The sequence below is a fragment of the Pempheris klunzingeri genome, chromosome 20 (genome assembly GCF_042242105.1).
Source record: "Pempheris klunzingeri isolate RE-2024b chromosome 20, fPemKlu1.hap1, whole genome shotgun sequence".
In the NCBI taxonomy this organism is placed as follows: Eukaryota; Metazoa; Chordata; class Actinopteri; order Acropomatiformes; family Pempheridae; genus Pempheris; species Pempheris klunzingeri.
In genome coordinates, this window is record NC_092031.1 from 13047964 (window position 1) to 13062978 (window position 15015).

The 15015-nt window shown below is 40.1% G+C and overlaps 1 protein-coding gene across 1 annotated transcript; it reads left to right on the forward strand.

Annotated features, from left to right (window-relative positions):
• The first annotated feature begins 109 nt into the window (after positions 1 to 109).
• nlrc3 (NLR family, CARD domain containing 3) lies at positions 110 to 14610 on the forward strand. The gene is made up of 19 exons (XM_070852080.1): positions 110 to 323; positions 1963 to 2124; positions 5057 to 5320; positions 5457 to 7203; positions 7291 to 7377; positions 7599 to 7682; positions 8754 to 8837; positions 8945 to 9028; positions 9154 to 9237; positions 9397 to 9480; positions 9589 to 9672; positions 10294 to 10377; positions 10956 to 11039; positions 11582 to 11665; positions 11972 to 12055; positions 12216 to 12299; positions 13580 to 13663; positions 13944 to 14027; positions 14181 to 14610. Exons 2-19 carry the CDS (start codon positions 2007 to 2009, stop codon positions 14269 to 14271), a joined length of 3399 nt encoding a protein of 1132 aa, XP_070708181.1. The 5' UTR covers positions 110 to 323; positions 1963 to 2006; the 3' UTR covers positions 14272 to 14610.
• Positions 14611 to 15015: the final 405 nt, after the last annotated feature.

The window sequence follows — 15015 nt, forward strand, 5'->3', positions numbered from 1 at the left end:
TTTTCTTCTTCTTCTTTCTTTTTGCTGTTCAACTTGCTAACCACAACACAGGAAGGAGATTAGATTGGCAGGAAGGAGCTGCAGCATGAAACAGTTTCTCCAGCAACAGCACTGACTCAGGATGACTAAAGCTGCTGTGTGTTTGTGACTTCTTTAAATTGTCAGCTAGCGGTCCTCTAAATGTCACTATTTAGAGATTCCTCCAGTTTACAACTGAAATTGTCCTACACCTGCTTTCTTGACAATTATGGCGTTGCTATATGAAACATCTGTGTGAGCAGCTTTTTACATCCTTTGACACCCACAACTTCGGCACTCCCATGGTGAGTTACCACAAATTTGTGCACTGCACACTAGATTTTAAATTTTTAAACTTCACAGCTACAGAGGGTTTCTGAAACTGACTGCAGCTTCACATGTGAACTTTCCATCATGGCCTTGATTCTTATTTCATTTACAACTGATTTCTGGCTTTCTTTTTCTGTGCACAGCGTATAGCTGGTGGTAGCATTCTGCTACTCAAGTCTGTGTTTGTTGCTGATCATGATTATTATAGTGTAATTTAACAGAGCTGTGTTTCTGCAGTTACAAGGTGTGTTAAACACATTTGTGCAATATCATTAGAATATAATTGAGTTGTTTTGTCAGACTGTCTAAACTTAACAGGAAGGCTGTCTGAGGTCTCGGTTTTTGAATCAGCTTCCTTTGTGAGAAGTTACCTGATCAGCAACAAACCACACAGGAAAGTATTTGCGACTTCCCGTTACAATGAAACCTCAAACACAATTAAATTTCATGTTTGCACTACTTTTACTGCAATTTTGCCGATATGCAGCGATGTGCAGTGATGTGCTGCATATCGGTGCTTTGCAAAAGATAAAAATACATGAGGAAAGATACAATACATCCAGGATAAAATCAAGAAGGATGTGTGTTTGCCTTTTAAAAGCTAAAAAGAAGTGCACTGCAGCATCACTGCTGGCTACAGGAACAGCTAACCTGAGACACAGTGGCTTGTAACAAACTTTCTGACAGTGTGATGAAGTCATTAATGTAGTTTTGATAAAGGCTGTGGAATACTTTAAAAGGATGAGAAGCTTCTTAAAGGCCCTACACACTCAGGGTCACTCAGGTGTTTTCACCTGTTTTGCCTGCTTTTAGACCTCAGAAATGAGTTGGTGGTTTGTGCTTGATTGACATACCCGTCACTCTCCTATTACACCTAACTTGCTTTCTTATCGATTGAGGGAATGATGTAATTTCCTGCATTCAAAAGCATAATGATGTGACGCAGACAACTGTTCACCTTCAAGCGCACATCCCTTGCTTGCGCCGAGTCTTTTCTTTCTAGCAAATAGACACATGAGAATGGCCTAAAGAAAGAGAAGGGAAACTAAGTCGTGGCAACTAACTCAAACCAACATTTCAAACCTCTCAATAAGGCGAAAATGATCAACCTTATCAAATGCAGCACAGAGGACAAGAAGAAGTGCAATAGATGTTTTTCTTGCATCCAGGTCTATTCTGATATCACTGATAAACTTTGAGCTTTCAGCTGTTCAGCAGCTTCACCAGTAGTTATTTTTTCAGGCTGTACTGAGGCAGACGTTTCTCTTTTTCTTGCATTATATTTAGCCAATGAGAAAAGAAACTTTCAAAGGTATATCAAATGTCTTTCTTAGTCTGACAGCCATAACCACACTGCGTAAAAGAAAGAACATCTGTCATGTCTAGTTGATATATGTAGATACTCTCGCATATTCTGAACGGTCCATATGTTCATCAAATTCAAAATATATCTTAATGTGATCAGTGATCTGTACATGAGTAATACATGATAGTAAAAATACACATAGTACATTCACATTTGGAGCATTAATCATCCTCTGTTCATCACAGCCTGTCAAACTCTATTTATTGTAGTTGCATATTCTGTAAGTAATGCTGTTTTGCATTGTCTAGACACAAACAGGAAAATCTGAGGGCAGAAATTATCAGACTTGTGCATGGAGAGGAAGGGATACTACGATTCTATCATGCAACACAGCAAACGCATCATGTGGCAGGACGACTGCTACGTGGATCTCCAGTCCACATCCTGCTCCTCTCGAGCAGAAACAGACGGTAAGAGTTTCTTCAACAGATTCAGCATGTCTCCCATGCATTTTAGGCTTTGGAGTGGATGATGTCAGAAGCTGATTATCTGTTTCCAAAAACTTCACCCCTTTAAATTTTTCTTTTGAGACAAGAGCATAATACTGATGCTGCCCACACCATTTTCAGTCATATTCACGTTCTGCTGTTCTTATCTTGAAAATTATACAACTGAGGTGATATTAGAGCCTTATCAGTGGAGTAACAACAGCCACAATTAATGAAATCAGATAAAAGGAAAATCAGTCATCCATGGTTGAATTAATGGTAATTTAAAAAAGTAATTCAAATGTTGGGAGAAAAGTTAAAGTACAACTAAACAGGGGCTTAACCTGAACACACTTTCACAATAAGAAAGAGAGAGAATGGGCTTGTGGGGAAGTACCAGCTTGCTCAGTCAAATGACAAACTACAAAACAGCAGGGGTAGTAAAGATTGTAAAATGATCAAATGACATGGTGAGATCACATTAATTGGAATAGATTTTAAAACCGGTTTGCTAACTAGTTTAAAGACAAGATTTTTTTTAGTAGAAGTAAATGTAAGAAATGCACTGTAGAGACTTAGATTTCTTTTTCAGGGTAAAAAAGATGTCATACATGTATTGAGTGAAGCTGTTGCCTAGTAACTGTTAATCACAAACTGTGACTTTATTCATACCCTAATAGAGTGCTTCCAGGCGTTGGAAATTACTTTGCTCTTCAAAGTAATGGCCTGCAAGCTTAGTTTGGAAACACTTACCTAGACATTAGCCAGATTGGGCTCCAAGGGGCACTTTTTGGATATTGATTCACCTTAGATAAAACAAATGTTCTTTTCAGGTTTGTGTTGCTTGAAATCCAAGAATCTTAGTCTGTGTTTGATTTTAGTTGGATTGTAAATACAGGTAGTGTTTATTTCCAGAAAGCTTTCTATTCTCTCCTCATTTATTTCTAATGCCACATGGGTGTTTTTGGGTGGATTATTGAAGGCATCTTCAAAACAACTTGGTCTCAAATAGTTATTAGATTTATACTGATTTATACTGTTTAAACTGTTAAGTGACGTTTGAAAAGGCCACAGAGAGATGCGAGTAGTTTCTTTATTGGGTATGCTGCCACCATATGTTTCAAAAACACTGATAATAATTACTGATCTGTCTGGCCGGCAATTAAGGCAGCAGGGAAAGTACCCAAATGCAGACAACAGAGGCAGATCAGGTTCAGTTGAATGATTTAATACCAAGGCATAGATAAGCTTGCAGGCAGATTTAGAAAGGTACAGGGTCCAAGTAAGAGTCAGGTTCAGTTCTGGAGGCTCACAAACAAATATGAAAACTATGACAATTTGGCAAGGGAATGAAGGATCTGGACCGGTATATGTAGAGAGTGACTGGTGAGGGAAGAGAAAAGTCTGAGGGCCACTGATGGACAGGCAGAGACCGGCAATTAATAGTTATGAGGAAGTGGGAATGTGGCTGAAGAGGGGACAGAGAGGTAGAATGTGACATGATCATAGTAATTACTGCAATTAAAGCAAGCTGGTACTGATGATTTGTCGCAATTTGTGCTGTTATATTTAGTTCGCAAGCACTAATTAAATTGGCGCTTGGGAAAAAAAAACTCTTGAAAATCCTGAACTCTCCTTGTTTGGGTTCATGTATTTAATTGTCTATTGTGCAGTAAGTATTTTGCTTTGAATTATTTTGCACTTCAACATGAAATGCCTTCAAAAATGACTACTATCCACAAAATACCAGCATCAGTCAGTTGAACAAAACCAAAACTTGGGGATGACATTAGACATCTACTGCACTGATTCTAGATTATAGTAGTGCTTTGGATGTTAATGAATGTTTGCATAGACAAATGTCTGTGTCTCTGATTCTCTGAGTTGTGGAGCACGAGGGATCATTTTCTCCACGAGGCTCTGTACATCCTTTTTTGAGGAGGAATGCATCATGTCAAGGCTGTGGCATGGTCATTGGAAATATATTCAACAGGTGAACAAGAGTGTACAGCCATGTTAGTGGGTCTGTGAGGCTCTATACTCACTCTATGCTAAGCTGATGTTTAGCACTTATTTTTGGTTATAATCTTAGTTTAGCATGTTGGCATGCTTACAGTTGCACTCCAAACACAAAGTACAGCTGAAGATGATGGGAATGTGATTTGTTTTTCAGGTATTTGATCATGAATCCAAAAATATTAGACAAATTAAAATTTTGGCTGGATGATGACCACCAAAAATTGACAATTCATCCCAGAGGATGCAAGAATGTCTAAACCAAATTTCATGACAACCCATCCAATGGTTAGTGACACATTTCACTTAAAAAAACGAGAATGTAAAATAAAGTAAAAGTCGGGAGATCACAAGAGTCAGTAGGATTCATTGCAGACTGTCAGTAATTGTATCAAATGATCCGTGGAGCAGATACATCTACATCAGCATCTGACCTGCATTAGTTGCTGTACATAGTAATCCACCAAATGAAGTGCATGAGCCAGACCATACATTTGACATGCATAGTTAAGATTAGGGAAGGAAATAAGACACGAAAAAGAAGAACTGACTGAATTTGAATTTGATATTGTGCAAATTATCTGACTAAAGAAAAATTTAAATAAATCACGCACAGAAGAATCAGAAAATTGCCTTTGATTATTTGTGGATGTGTGAAACAGTGGGAAGCAGCATGAACCCTCAGGATATAACAGAATGTATTATGTTGCACATAAAAATTACTGGCACCTGTCCCTTAATGAATTGTCATCAGTATATAAATATATAAATATATATATCTGAAATGAAGTCTCACAAGAGAAAAACAAAAATCTGCTCTTATATGGCAGCATGTTTTGATAATCATCACTTGATAATCATTTCTCAAGAGTTTCCTCTGTGCTGTGTTTTGGTTCAGATCTTGGCTGGATCCAAAAGCATCAAGACCAGCTACAACGCTTCACTACTACAACCTTCTTGGAGGAGATGTTAACCCACCTGAGAAAGGGGGATGTGCTGAGCTCAGCTGAGGAGACCAAGATCAAGGATGCGGGCCAACTGCAGGACCAGGTTATCACGCTCGCAGCTATCGTCACTGGGAAGGACGCTCAAGGGTCTGACGCCCTCCGGAGCTTCATAGAGAGCTCAGATTCTCACGTGGCCCAGCTCATCATTAACCACGGTAAGGAACTGAAAATGGGATTTGATCTCTGTGTTGTCATTCTTTTAAAGGGTAGTATCAAGTAGTTTAGACGGTCACATAATAGCTGGGGTGGTGCATTGGTTCTTAACCTCTGCCTGTGTTTCCTTTTCTGCAGATTCCATGGTGAAAGAGCATAAAGAGGTGCTGTTACGGCGATATGAGCAGTACAGAGAAAGAGATTCAGTCAGTTGCCCCAAACTGAACATCTCCTCAAGAACCTTACTTCTGGTCGATGGACTTTCTGACCTCCAGCAAAAGGAACATGACTTAATGCAGGTGGGAGTGACTCGAGGCAGGAAAAGAAATCATCTCAGGCAGCTGGGGATGGCCAAACTCTTTGAGCCTCTGACCCGGGTCAGTTTACCTCCCAGGGTCTCCCTCACTGTTGGAGTGGCTGGTATCGGCAAGACGACCTGGGTCCGACACTTCATCAGGCAGTGGAGCCAAGGGGCAATCTGCACAGATGTGAGCTTCGTTTTGCCTTTCACTTTCTGCGAGTTGAACTCAATGGAGAAACTTTCTGCGGAAAGGCTGGTGAAAATGGCTTTTCCTCATATAACAGATCCTGGTCTGGTCCTGAGCAGCTCCTGTCGCACACTGCTCATACTCGACGGTCTGGATGAATTCCGCTCCACTTTAAATTTCTCAGATGCAGCTCCTTGCAACGACCCAAACAAAGAAGTGTCCATTGATGACCTAATAACCAACATCATCCGGGGAAATCTGCTCCCTGACGTAGCAGTGTGGGTGACTTCCAGGCCAGGAGTGGCCTCACTCATCCCTGGAGGACTGGTTGACAGGGTGACTGAGATCCCAGGATTCAGCCCGAAGGACATCCAGGTCTTTCTAAACCACCACTTCTCTGAGAGGGATTTTGCTAGTAAAATATTGGCGCACTTGGAGTCCCATAAGATCTTAATGGTGATGTGCTACATACCATGCATTTGCTGGATAGTAGCCGATACTCTGATGTACATCATGCAGAGTGAATCACAAGAGTGCCTCCCAAGGACTTGTACTGAGCTGTATGCTCACTTTTGTGCCATGAAAGCTGAAGTAGGGGAACCAAGAGGCAGGGAGCCTGTAAAAATGGAGCAGCTCCATGGGAGCAATCGTAAACTGCTGGGGAATCTTGGCCGACTGGCATTTTATGGATTGCTCAAGCACAAGTACACTTTCAGTGAGCAGGACCTGAGGGCCTATGGGATTGATCTACTGTTAACTCACTGCAGTCTTGGTGCTGGAGTTCTTGTGCGGGAGGAGTCGCCCATATACACAACATACCGATTCACTCATTTGACTCTACAGGAGTTTCTTGCAGCTACTTTCTACCATGTCTCCGCCAAGCGGGCCATCTTTGACTTGTTCTCAGAGAGCACTATGTCTTGGCCCAAGATCGGGTTTCAGAACCACTTTCGAAGTGCCATTCAGCACTCGCAACAAGCTGAAGATGGTCACTTGGATGTGTTTGTGCGCTTCCTGACAGGCCTGCTGTCCTCCGTGGCAATGAGACCTCTTGCTGGGCTTCTGGCTCTTGGGAAGGATGATGGCAATCATAAGGCTTGGGCAGCAGGGTTTTTGCAAAGCCTCTTGGTCAGCGGGGGTGCCGTGGTGTCCCTGCGTGCAGTCAACCTGGCATATTGTTTACAGGAGCTGCAGCATACAGAGCTGTTGCGGAGTGTGGAGGAAGATTTACAGTTCGGTAGCCTAGCGGGGAAATTAACACGGGCTCACTGTGTTGTGCTGGGCTACCTGCTGCATGTGTCTCCAGAGTGCAGTGAACAGATCAACCTAACAGGCTCTCTGAACTACACAACAGTGAAATGTTTGCTCCCACAGCTACTGTACTGCAGCCATCTCAGGTCAGCCACCCAAAGCACTGTGTCCCAATAAACTAAAACTCAGGAGAAAGATTGAAGCGTGAAACTTAAAGCTTATCCACTCCACAGGTTAGAGAACAATCACTTCAAAGACGATGTCATGGAATTGCTGGGAAGTCTGCTGAGCGCCAAAGACTGCCATATCCAGAAGATAAGGTGAGGTAGTAACTCTTTACCGAGGCAAAGCATCACATGAAGAATATTTTACACTATCAAGTGAACTTGTCTGATTGCTCACATAAATGGTATAATTACAGGTAAGTGTCAGTCTTGTTGATTTCAAGGGTGGAAGAGACACTGGGTTGCAGGATTGGTGCGGTGATGATGATGAATGTGATTATCATATGATTGTAACCTCTTTTATTCACCCGCCTCAGTTTGGCAGAGAATGCCATCAGCAACAAAGGTGCCAAAGCCCTGAGTCGAGCCCTGCTGGTGAACCGGACGCTGACGTCTCTCAAGTGAGATCTTTTTGTTGCCTTGAGCTTATTACAGCTGAATTAAGTGGAAGGCCATAGCCTTTTGAGTTCACAAGAGGAAACATGTGGCCTTCTCTTGTCGCCAAACGTAAATTAGGAGCTCCGCCACAAAAAAAAATGTCAGTGTTTCCCAAAATGAAAGAGCGAGAAAAAAGGAGGCAATCCAGGGGTCAATAATAGGCTATAAGCCTTAATTTTCTCTTAATGGTTTTACTGGAATGAGATGAGAAATGAGACATGTGAATGCATTCAGCAGCTGTGTGTAATATGTACTATATTACAAAATATTTAATGCTGGCATTGGCTGATCACAATACCTCTGAATAATACACTGTTGCCCATAAAGTTGGAATACAATGTTTTTTACCTCTTCTCATGAAATGATTGTGACAATGGGATTTATTCTTGATAAATAAAGTGTATATCTTCTCAACTTTATTGATCAAACTCTTCCAAACATATCACAGTGAAACTTAAACCACAATTAACCTTTGCAAACTGTGTATTCAGGCTTTAACAAAATTGGGGGTATTGAACAATTATTCCAACTTTATGGGCAACAGTGTATTACTAAATCCATGTCGGAGCCAATGATACTACATACGACATGCAAAACAGTACAAGCTTAAAGCTACATAAGGCATAATTTCTTGCAGACAGCTTATAGATGATAGATGTTTAAAAACATTAAACAATTTCTAAACATAAATTTTGTGAACATTTGACTCACATTTCCATAAAATGAATACTCTCTAATCTGTAGCTTTATACCAAAGAATACTAAAATTGCACTCACTTGCAGTTACTTTGCAGAAATATATATTTCACTCTGTGTCCTGGTCACTAAATTTCATTTGAGCATTTTTTTTAGATAACTATGTTGTTTCATACCCTTTAAGAAATAAACTATTTGTGCTTGTCTCCAAGTCCCAGAACTGCTTCAATTCTTATCGCCTATGTCTTCATATTTCACAGGCATGCACATTGCTACATGGAATTTCTCTTATGATTTTACATTGCTATAAATCATCTAACCACCTGTTTGTAACATAGTCTTCGGAACAACAACATTGGCTCTAAAGGTGCAAAGTTCCTGGCAGAGGCTCTGAAAATGAATCAAGTCCTGGTTTCAATCAAGTGAGTATATAATTGCCATAGATTTTGGTTTATTCACACAAAGACCCTGCAAAATGCCAATTGAAACACTTGAGCTGGAGTAATTGCTCCATTTGACCAACCACCAGCTTCCAGAACAATGCCATTGAGGAGGACGGTGCTCAGGCTCTTGCAGAAGTGCTGCAGTGCAACCGCAAACTAGTGTCTCTGAAGTAAGTTTTATCTGCTTGCCTTCCATTTGTGTTGTTGTCTGTCCTATAGTATGGTATATGTGTGTTTTTATGCTTATCATGTGGAGTAATCAGTACATTTTTCTTTCATGTATATAATAATTCAGTATACAGAAGAATACGATTGGAGCGGGTGGAGCCAAAAGGATTGCAGATGCACTCAAGGCAAACCGGACTCTAACAAAGCTGATGTAATCTTAAATTGTTATATTCGTTCTCTGTACTGAAGATTAAAGAGCACCAGCTTTTATAATATCATATATCGTATGTGGCCCATTTACAGAGCATGTAAATGGGCCACATATGGACCATGAAGATCAATAATTTAACTCTTATCTTAATGTGTCCAGTCTTTGTAGTAACCAACTTGGGGACAAAGGGACAATCGCTCTGGCAGAGGCCTTGACAGTCAACCACACTCTGCTCTCACTTCAGTCAGTACTCTGTGGACAGCAGTGCATAGTAACCTCTGCATTAACCATTACCTTCTATTTAGAAGTCTTCTGCTAATGCGTTTTTTGATTGTGGGTTTCCTTTGGCAGACTTCAAAGTAACTCCATCAGCAACAGAGGGATGACAGCCTTAACCAAAGCACTTAGGCTGAACCGTGGCCTTGTCTCCTTGAAGTGAGTATTAAAGCTCTCTAGTCCTCCCTATGTTTTACCAGTTAGCTATCCCGTAACAACCCAAAGCTAATATCATTCAGGACTTAATCCTGCAACAAAGTGCAACAAAGTATACAAAGTATAATCGAACTTAGTGGTGTAATACCAATCAATAATTCTTTTAAGTAATAGTTTGACTATTCCCTTTCTTTAATTTTTTTGGGGGTTTTAATTCCCATAGTCTACGACTGATCTGGAATCGCCTGCAGCACTGCTATTACAACTTGAAACATTTTGAATTTTAACTAGGTTAATCAACATTAATTTGTTAGCATGCAGAGGTTGCTAGAGCCAGGCAAGCTGCCCCCATTTGCAGTTGTTATGTAATGCTAAACTAAAGGTACTGGCTCATAGACTCGGCGGTATCGACTTTTCAAATATCTCTCTCAAATTCCAAACTACTCCTTTAGGAGAAGTGCTACTAGATAGTAATATTGGGTCATTACCCAGTGCACGCTGAATGTGAATAAATACTTGTCAGATATGACATGGTATATGAACAAGAGACTTGGCATTAAGGTTGTTGGTAAAAATTTAATTTCTAAACGCTTTTCCCTTTCATGTATTTTTTTATGTGATAAGTCTAAGGGAGAACTCAATCGGGGTGGAGGGAGCAAAGAACATGGCCCACGCCCTCCATGAGAACAACTCTCTACAAGACCTTGAGTGAGTCACTTCATTAAAAGCAGTGTTTAGTAGTGTAACGTCCCACAGAGCCCTGGAGATGTTGGAAATAACCTGTAAGTGTCACTCCCTGGGACCATGGTAGGGCTATTGTGGGATGGAAAACCCATGAAATTACATGATGTGGCTGTTTTAAGAAATATGGTGATATTCAGAACGTAGCAGAAATGGCATTAATGTCTAAGATCACAGTCACCCAATTGAATTATGTAGAATTTTCAGCTTGAAAGCAGACATATTACAAAAGCTGTGATAGACTTTAAATTACACATACCATAAATTTGTGGGTCCTGGTCCTGGTTGCCCACTGCCCTATGGGAATTGGTTGTTATCAGGCCTCTACAGAGCTTGATGCCGAGCTGATCATTTGAATCAGGTGTGTTATGAAAGCACCTAAAACAGGCCAGGAGGACCCCAGGATCAGGACTGGGAAACACTGAGTCACACATAATGAAGTGTTTCAATAAGCAACTCTATCTCCGTCCGTGTGATTGTTTGTACTATATCTACTGTGTATATGTCTGTGTATCAATGTGTGTATTAATGTGCGTGCATCTCAGTCTCACAGCCAATCTGTTGCATGATGAGGGTGTTCAAGCTATAGCTGGAGCGATCAAGTTTAATCAAGGCCTCACCGCTTTGCAGTAAGTGAGGCTTGTAATGCAAATGCAAGCACGCAAATAGACACACACACACACACACACACACACACACACACACACACACAAGCCTGCGATCAGGTCAGGCATCACCAGCTTCTCTTTGAAAGTGCTCTTGTGAAAGCTAGTTTTTATGTCACTTTGCCTGCTCTCACAAACATCACTTTTAGCTACTTCAGGAAGCTGATTTCAGTTAGAAAAAAAACTAAACTAAGCAAACAACGTGACTTCAAATTAATGCTATTAGTATGTAAATAACCCAGTCTTTGCTAATACGTTCACCTTATCAAATGTATATGGTGATAATATGTCAAAGTTTTGTTGTTTGCAGCATCTTGAAATGTTCAAAAAAGTAATGAATGCAGGTTTTAAGAGTATCACCAGTAAATCTCAACCACATAATCACAAAACACAGTATTTTTATCGTTAATGTTCCCTTGCAGTTATTGTCTGGCCTATGAAACTTAAAAGATTTATATTAAATTACATGATGTTGACCTTATGCGCCTGTCTTTCTGATTTTACAGTCTCCAGTGGAATTTCATCAAGTCCTCTGCCACAAAAGCTCTGGCTCATGCACTCCTCTCTAATGCCACAATGCAGCTCTTGGAGTAAGGCCAATAGTTTAGAGTTCTGCAATTGTCTGCCTCATTGCACCATTATCAGGCCTCATTTCACTCACCTCTCTTCCACTCACTCTTTTCTATGTAATTAAATTGATCTCCACATAATTTTAAAGCTGTATTCTGTCATGGAAGACTGCGCTGACACTATTGTGAGCAAATGACAGGATTTTATTGATTGATCGTGGTCTTATCACCTGCTAAACAGTTATGTGAAATCTCAGTCACACGGTTGTATTGTTATTTTTAACCATCATTATATTTGTGTGTGTGGGTTTGTTGTTTCTTTTGCAGTCTACAGGAGAATGCTATTGGGAACGAAGGTGTCATTTTTCTTGCTGAGGCCCTGAAAACCAACGTGTCTCTGCGTACATTATGGTCAGCATCACAGTTGTGTACAATGATCAGTTTTTATACATATACGTCTAACTATAAACGACATGTTACGACATGTGTGACAAATTGATGTTTTCCATTTTTTTATCTTTTATCTATTTTTTTCCTGTGTGTTCATTGTTTTGTGTGCTGTTCTCTCTAGTCTCCAGGGGGTCTCAGCAGGAACAAGTGGTGCCATTGCAATGGCAGAAGCACTAATGATCAACCAAACCCTACAGACATTAGAGTGAGTCCAAGCTCTCTATTGTGTGTCCCCTGCTGTTTGACCTGCAGACTCATAGTTTACAATAAGCAAGTAATTGAGAACTGGCGGAGCTCAATTGTGCTCCTCAGAAGAATGTGTGCTATCTTCTTTGTCAGTTACAGCTGATTGTATCCAGAGCTTGAGGGACAGATATTTCAAGCAGGAGGTACACTACATTACATGGTTTGCACGTGTTTCCCTCACCAAGACATCAACATGAATCCTTCCTACATCTCTCTTATCTTTCCATTTCTGGTTAATCCAGCACTTCCCTGTTTTGGATCATTTGAATGACGTATGACGTACAAACATGTAACCACAGCCAACCAATGTTTTTAATCCTTTACATTCTGTTCTTTCGTTCATTTCCAATGTTGTTACTTCTCTAGATTACTTCATTTCGACATTTGCTGTGATTTTATGCCTCTCGGTATAAATACATCACAACTAGGATTAGGCAACATGACAATATATACTTTAAGTCTATATAAATGTGTCATCAGCAGAGATTTTGTTCATACCATCGTCACTATCTCTTAAACATCTCTGGGTGTATCAGACCACTATTGGTATTGGTGGTATTGGTGTTGCAAATCTACGTGCATAAATCATTTCAATATGGCCATAAGGTTATATCAGTTATCAGTGTGAGTTGGCTTATCAGGTATTAAATGTCTTGGGTTAATTTCCTGTTCTACTAGTCTCATAATAGAGAGAGCCTCAGGCTAACAATGTATTTTCCTATAGGGGGTTTCTTTCAATATTTCTGGAAGGTTCAGTTTTGTTTAAATTACATTGTTTTTCACTTTGAGTAATTACACAAACAATGGGGCGAAACATTTTGTAGCATTACCTACAAAAGAACATCAGAGCAGAACAGAACACACAACATAGAACATTGGGCTTAAAATATGAACATCTTGTACCATGTTTTAAGTTTTCAAAAAAAACACACACAACAGCCAGAGAAGGGGCTGGAACATCAGCTCTTTGTGAACCTCTCCAGTTTTCTCAGGCAGCTCTTTGTGAAGCTGTCTCAGCCCTGGTGAAGAACCAATTTCATGATTGCACCCTGTGTGGAAACAGCAAGTGACATCAATTTAGAGAAAGATCTGGTTGAATAATAATTCTCCTCAGTATTCAGTGTTCCTGATGTCTTCTGTTTCTAATCACTATAAACACGAATTGATACAAAACAACCATTTATGTACAACAACTTTTGTGTTTTATAATCGATGTCAGTACATGTTTCACTGTTTCAGTCTACGTGGGAACACTGTTGGGATGAAGGGAGCAAAGGCTCTGGCTAACGCACTGAAAGGCAACAGAAGCCTCAAGTCGTTGAAGTAAGTCTCTTTTATCATGATCCAAGGGAACAGCATTACAGCAGCGAGCTAACATTGTGCAGCATTTATCTTCTCATCCAGTGATCGGTCTTTAGCGGCTGTTGATTAAAAGTGTGCTCCTGATCCAGTTCGCTGTAATGTAGCACCATTCACATGTGCTGGACTAGGAAGAAATGTCCAGCCAAACCCAGTATTTTGCCTTCGATACTTAAAGTTTTACACTTAAATCAGTGCACATTTGATTAAAGAAAGCATTATTTGTCTCTGTGCGTACCATCAGTCTGCAGGAGAACTCTCTGGGTATGGATGGAGCCATATTCATTGCAACGGCCTTGAAGGGAAATCACCAGCTGACATACATAAAGTGAGACTTCTTTTCTGCATCTCTCCCATATTAACTCTCAAGTATACACACTTCACTGTATGTGACTGTGAATTAATGTCTCAGAGTGCAGTGTTTGGCAGCCTAAATGCTCTCATTTTGCTTAAATCAAAATCTCTCTCTGTTTTTCTGTAGTCTGCAGGGAAATGGCGTCGGAGAGTCTGGAGCAAAGGTCATTTCTGATGCTATAAGAACCAACGCTCCGGCCTGTGTGGTGGACATCTGACCAAGGAAAGAATGGCTTCGACTGAGGAACATCGTGAAACTGTGTAATTTAGTTCAACTTTAGCTCTATATTGGTCATTCAGTACCACACTGTACCTGTTATAGTGGTTTCACTGTATTTATCAGTAGATATTTGTATATTCATTGTGACATTATTGAAATAAAGAAGTTGCCGGATGGGATGGGAAGACTTGACGAGGATAAGGATATTTTTATATATAATTATAAGTGGAGCTGTATGCCTCTTTAGCTGTCCTAATTAAGATGTCAATATGTATATTTGCTATATTTGCACAAAGTAATCTGGTGTATAGAAATAAAATGGACTTGAACAACAATATATACACAGGAGATTTTTTTTCATTCCAACACTTCTATACTTGTAGCCAATTTGAAACAAATCTTTGGAAACTTGCTCATTGTGTTTAATACAAACCATTTTATCATAATGTTGGGTGGCACTGCAGAGTTTCAAGCAGAAGAAGAAGAATAGTGAGAAGAAGAAGAACAACAACAATAATATATATATATATATCAAACACATTAGAGGAAATAATCAAACCAGAGAACTTATTCAGGCAACATAAAGAAAAGAAGAAAAACCGAGCAGGGGTTAAGTAAGTAAGCAAAGCAGTGGCTAAAGCTGGTATCCACGGCAACAATGATCACCTCAGCAAAGGAAATGGCCTTGAAAAGGCATGCATTTGTTTTCTAAGTTTGTTTATTGGATTTTATGGACAGATAA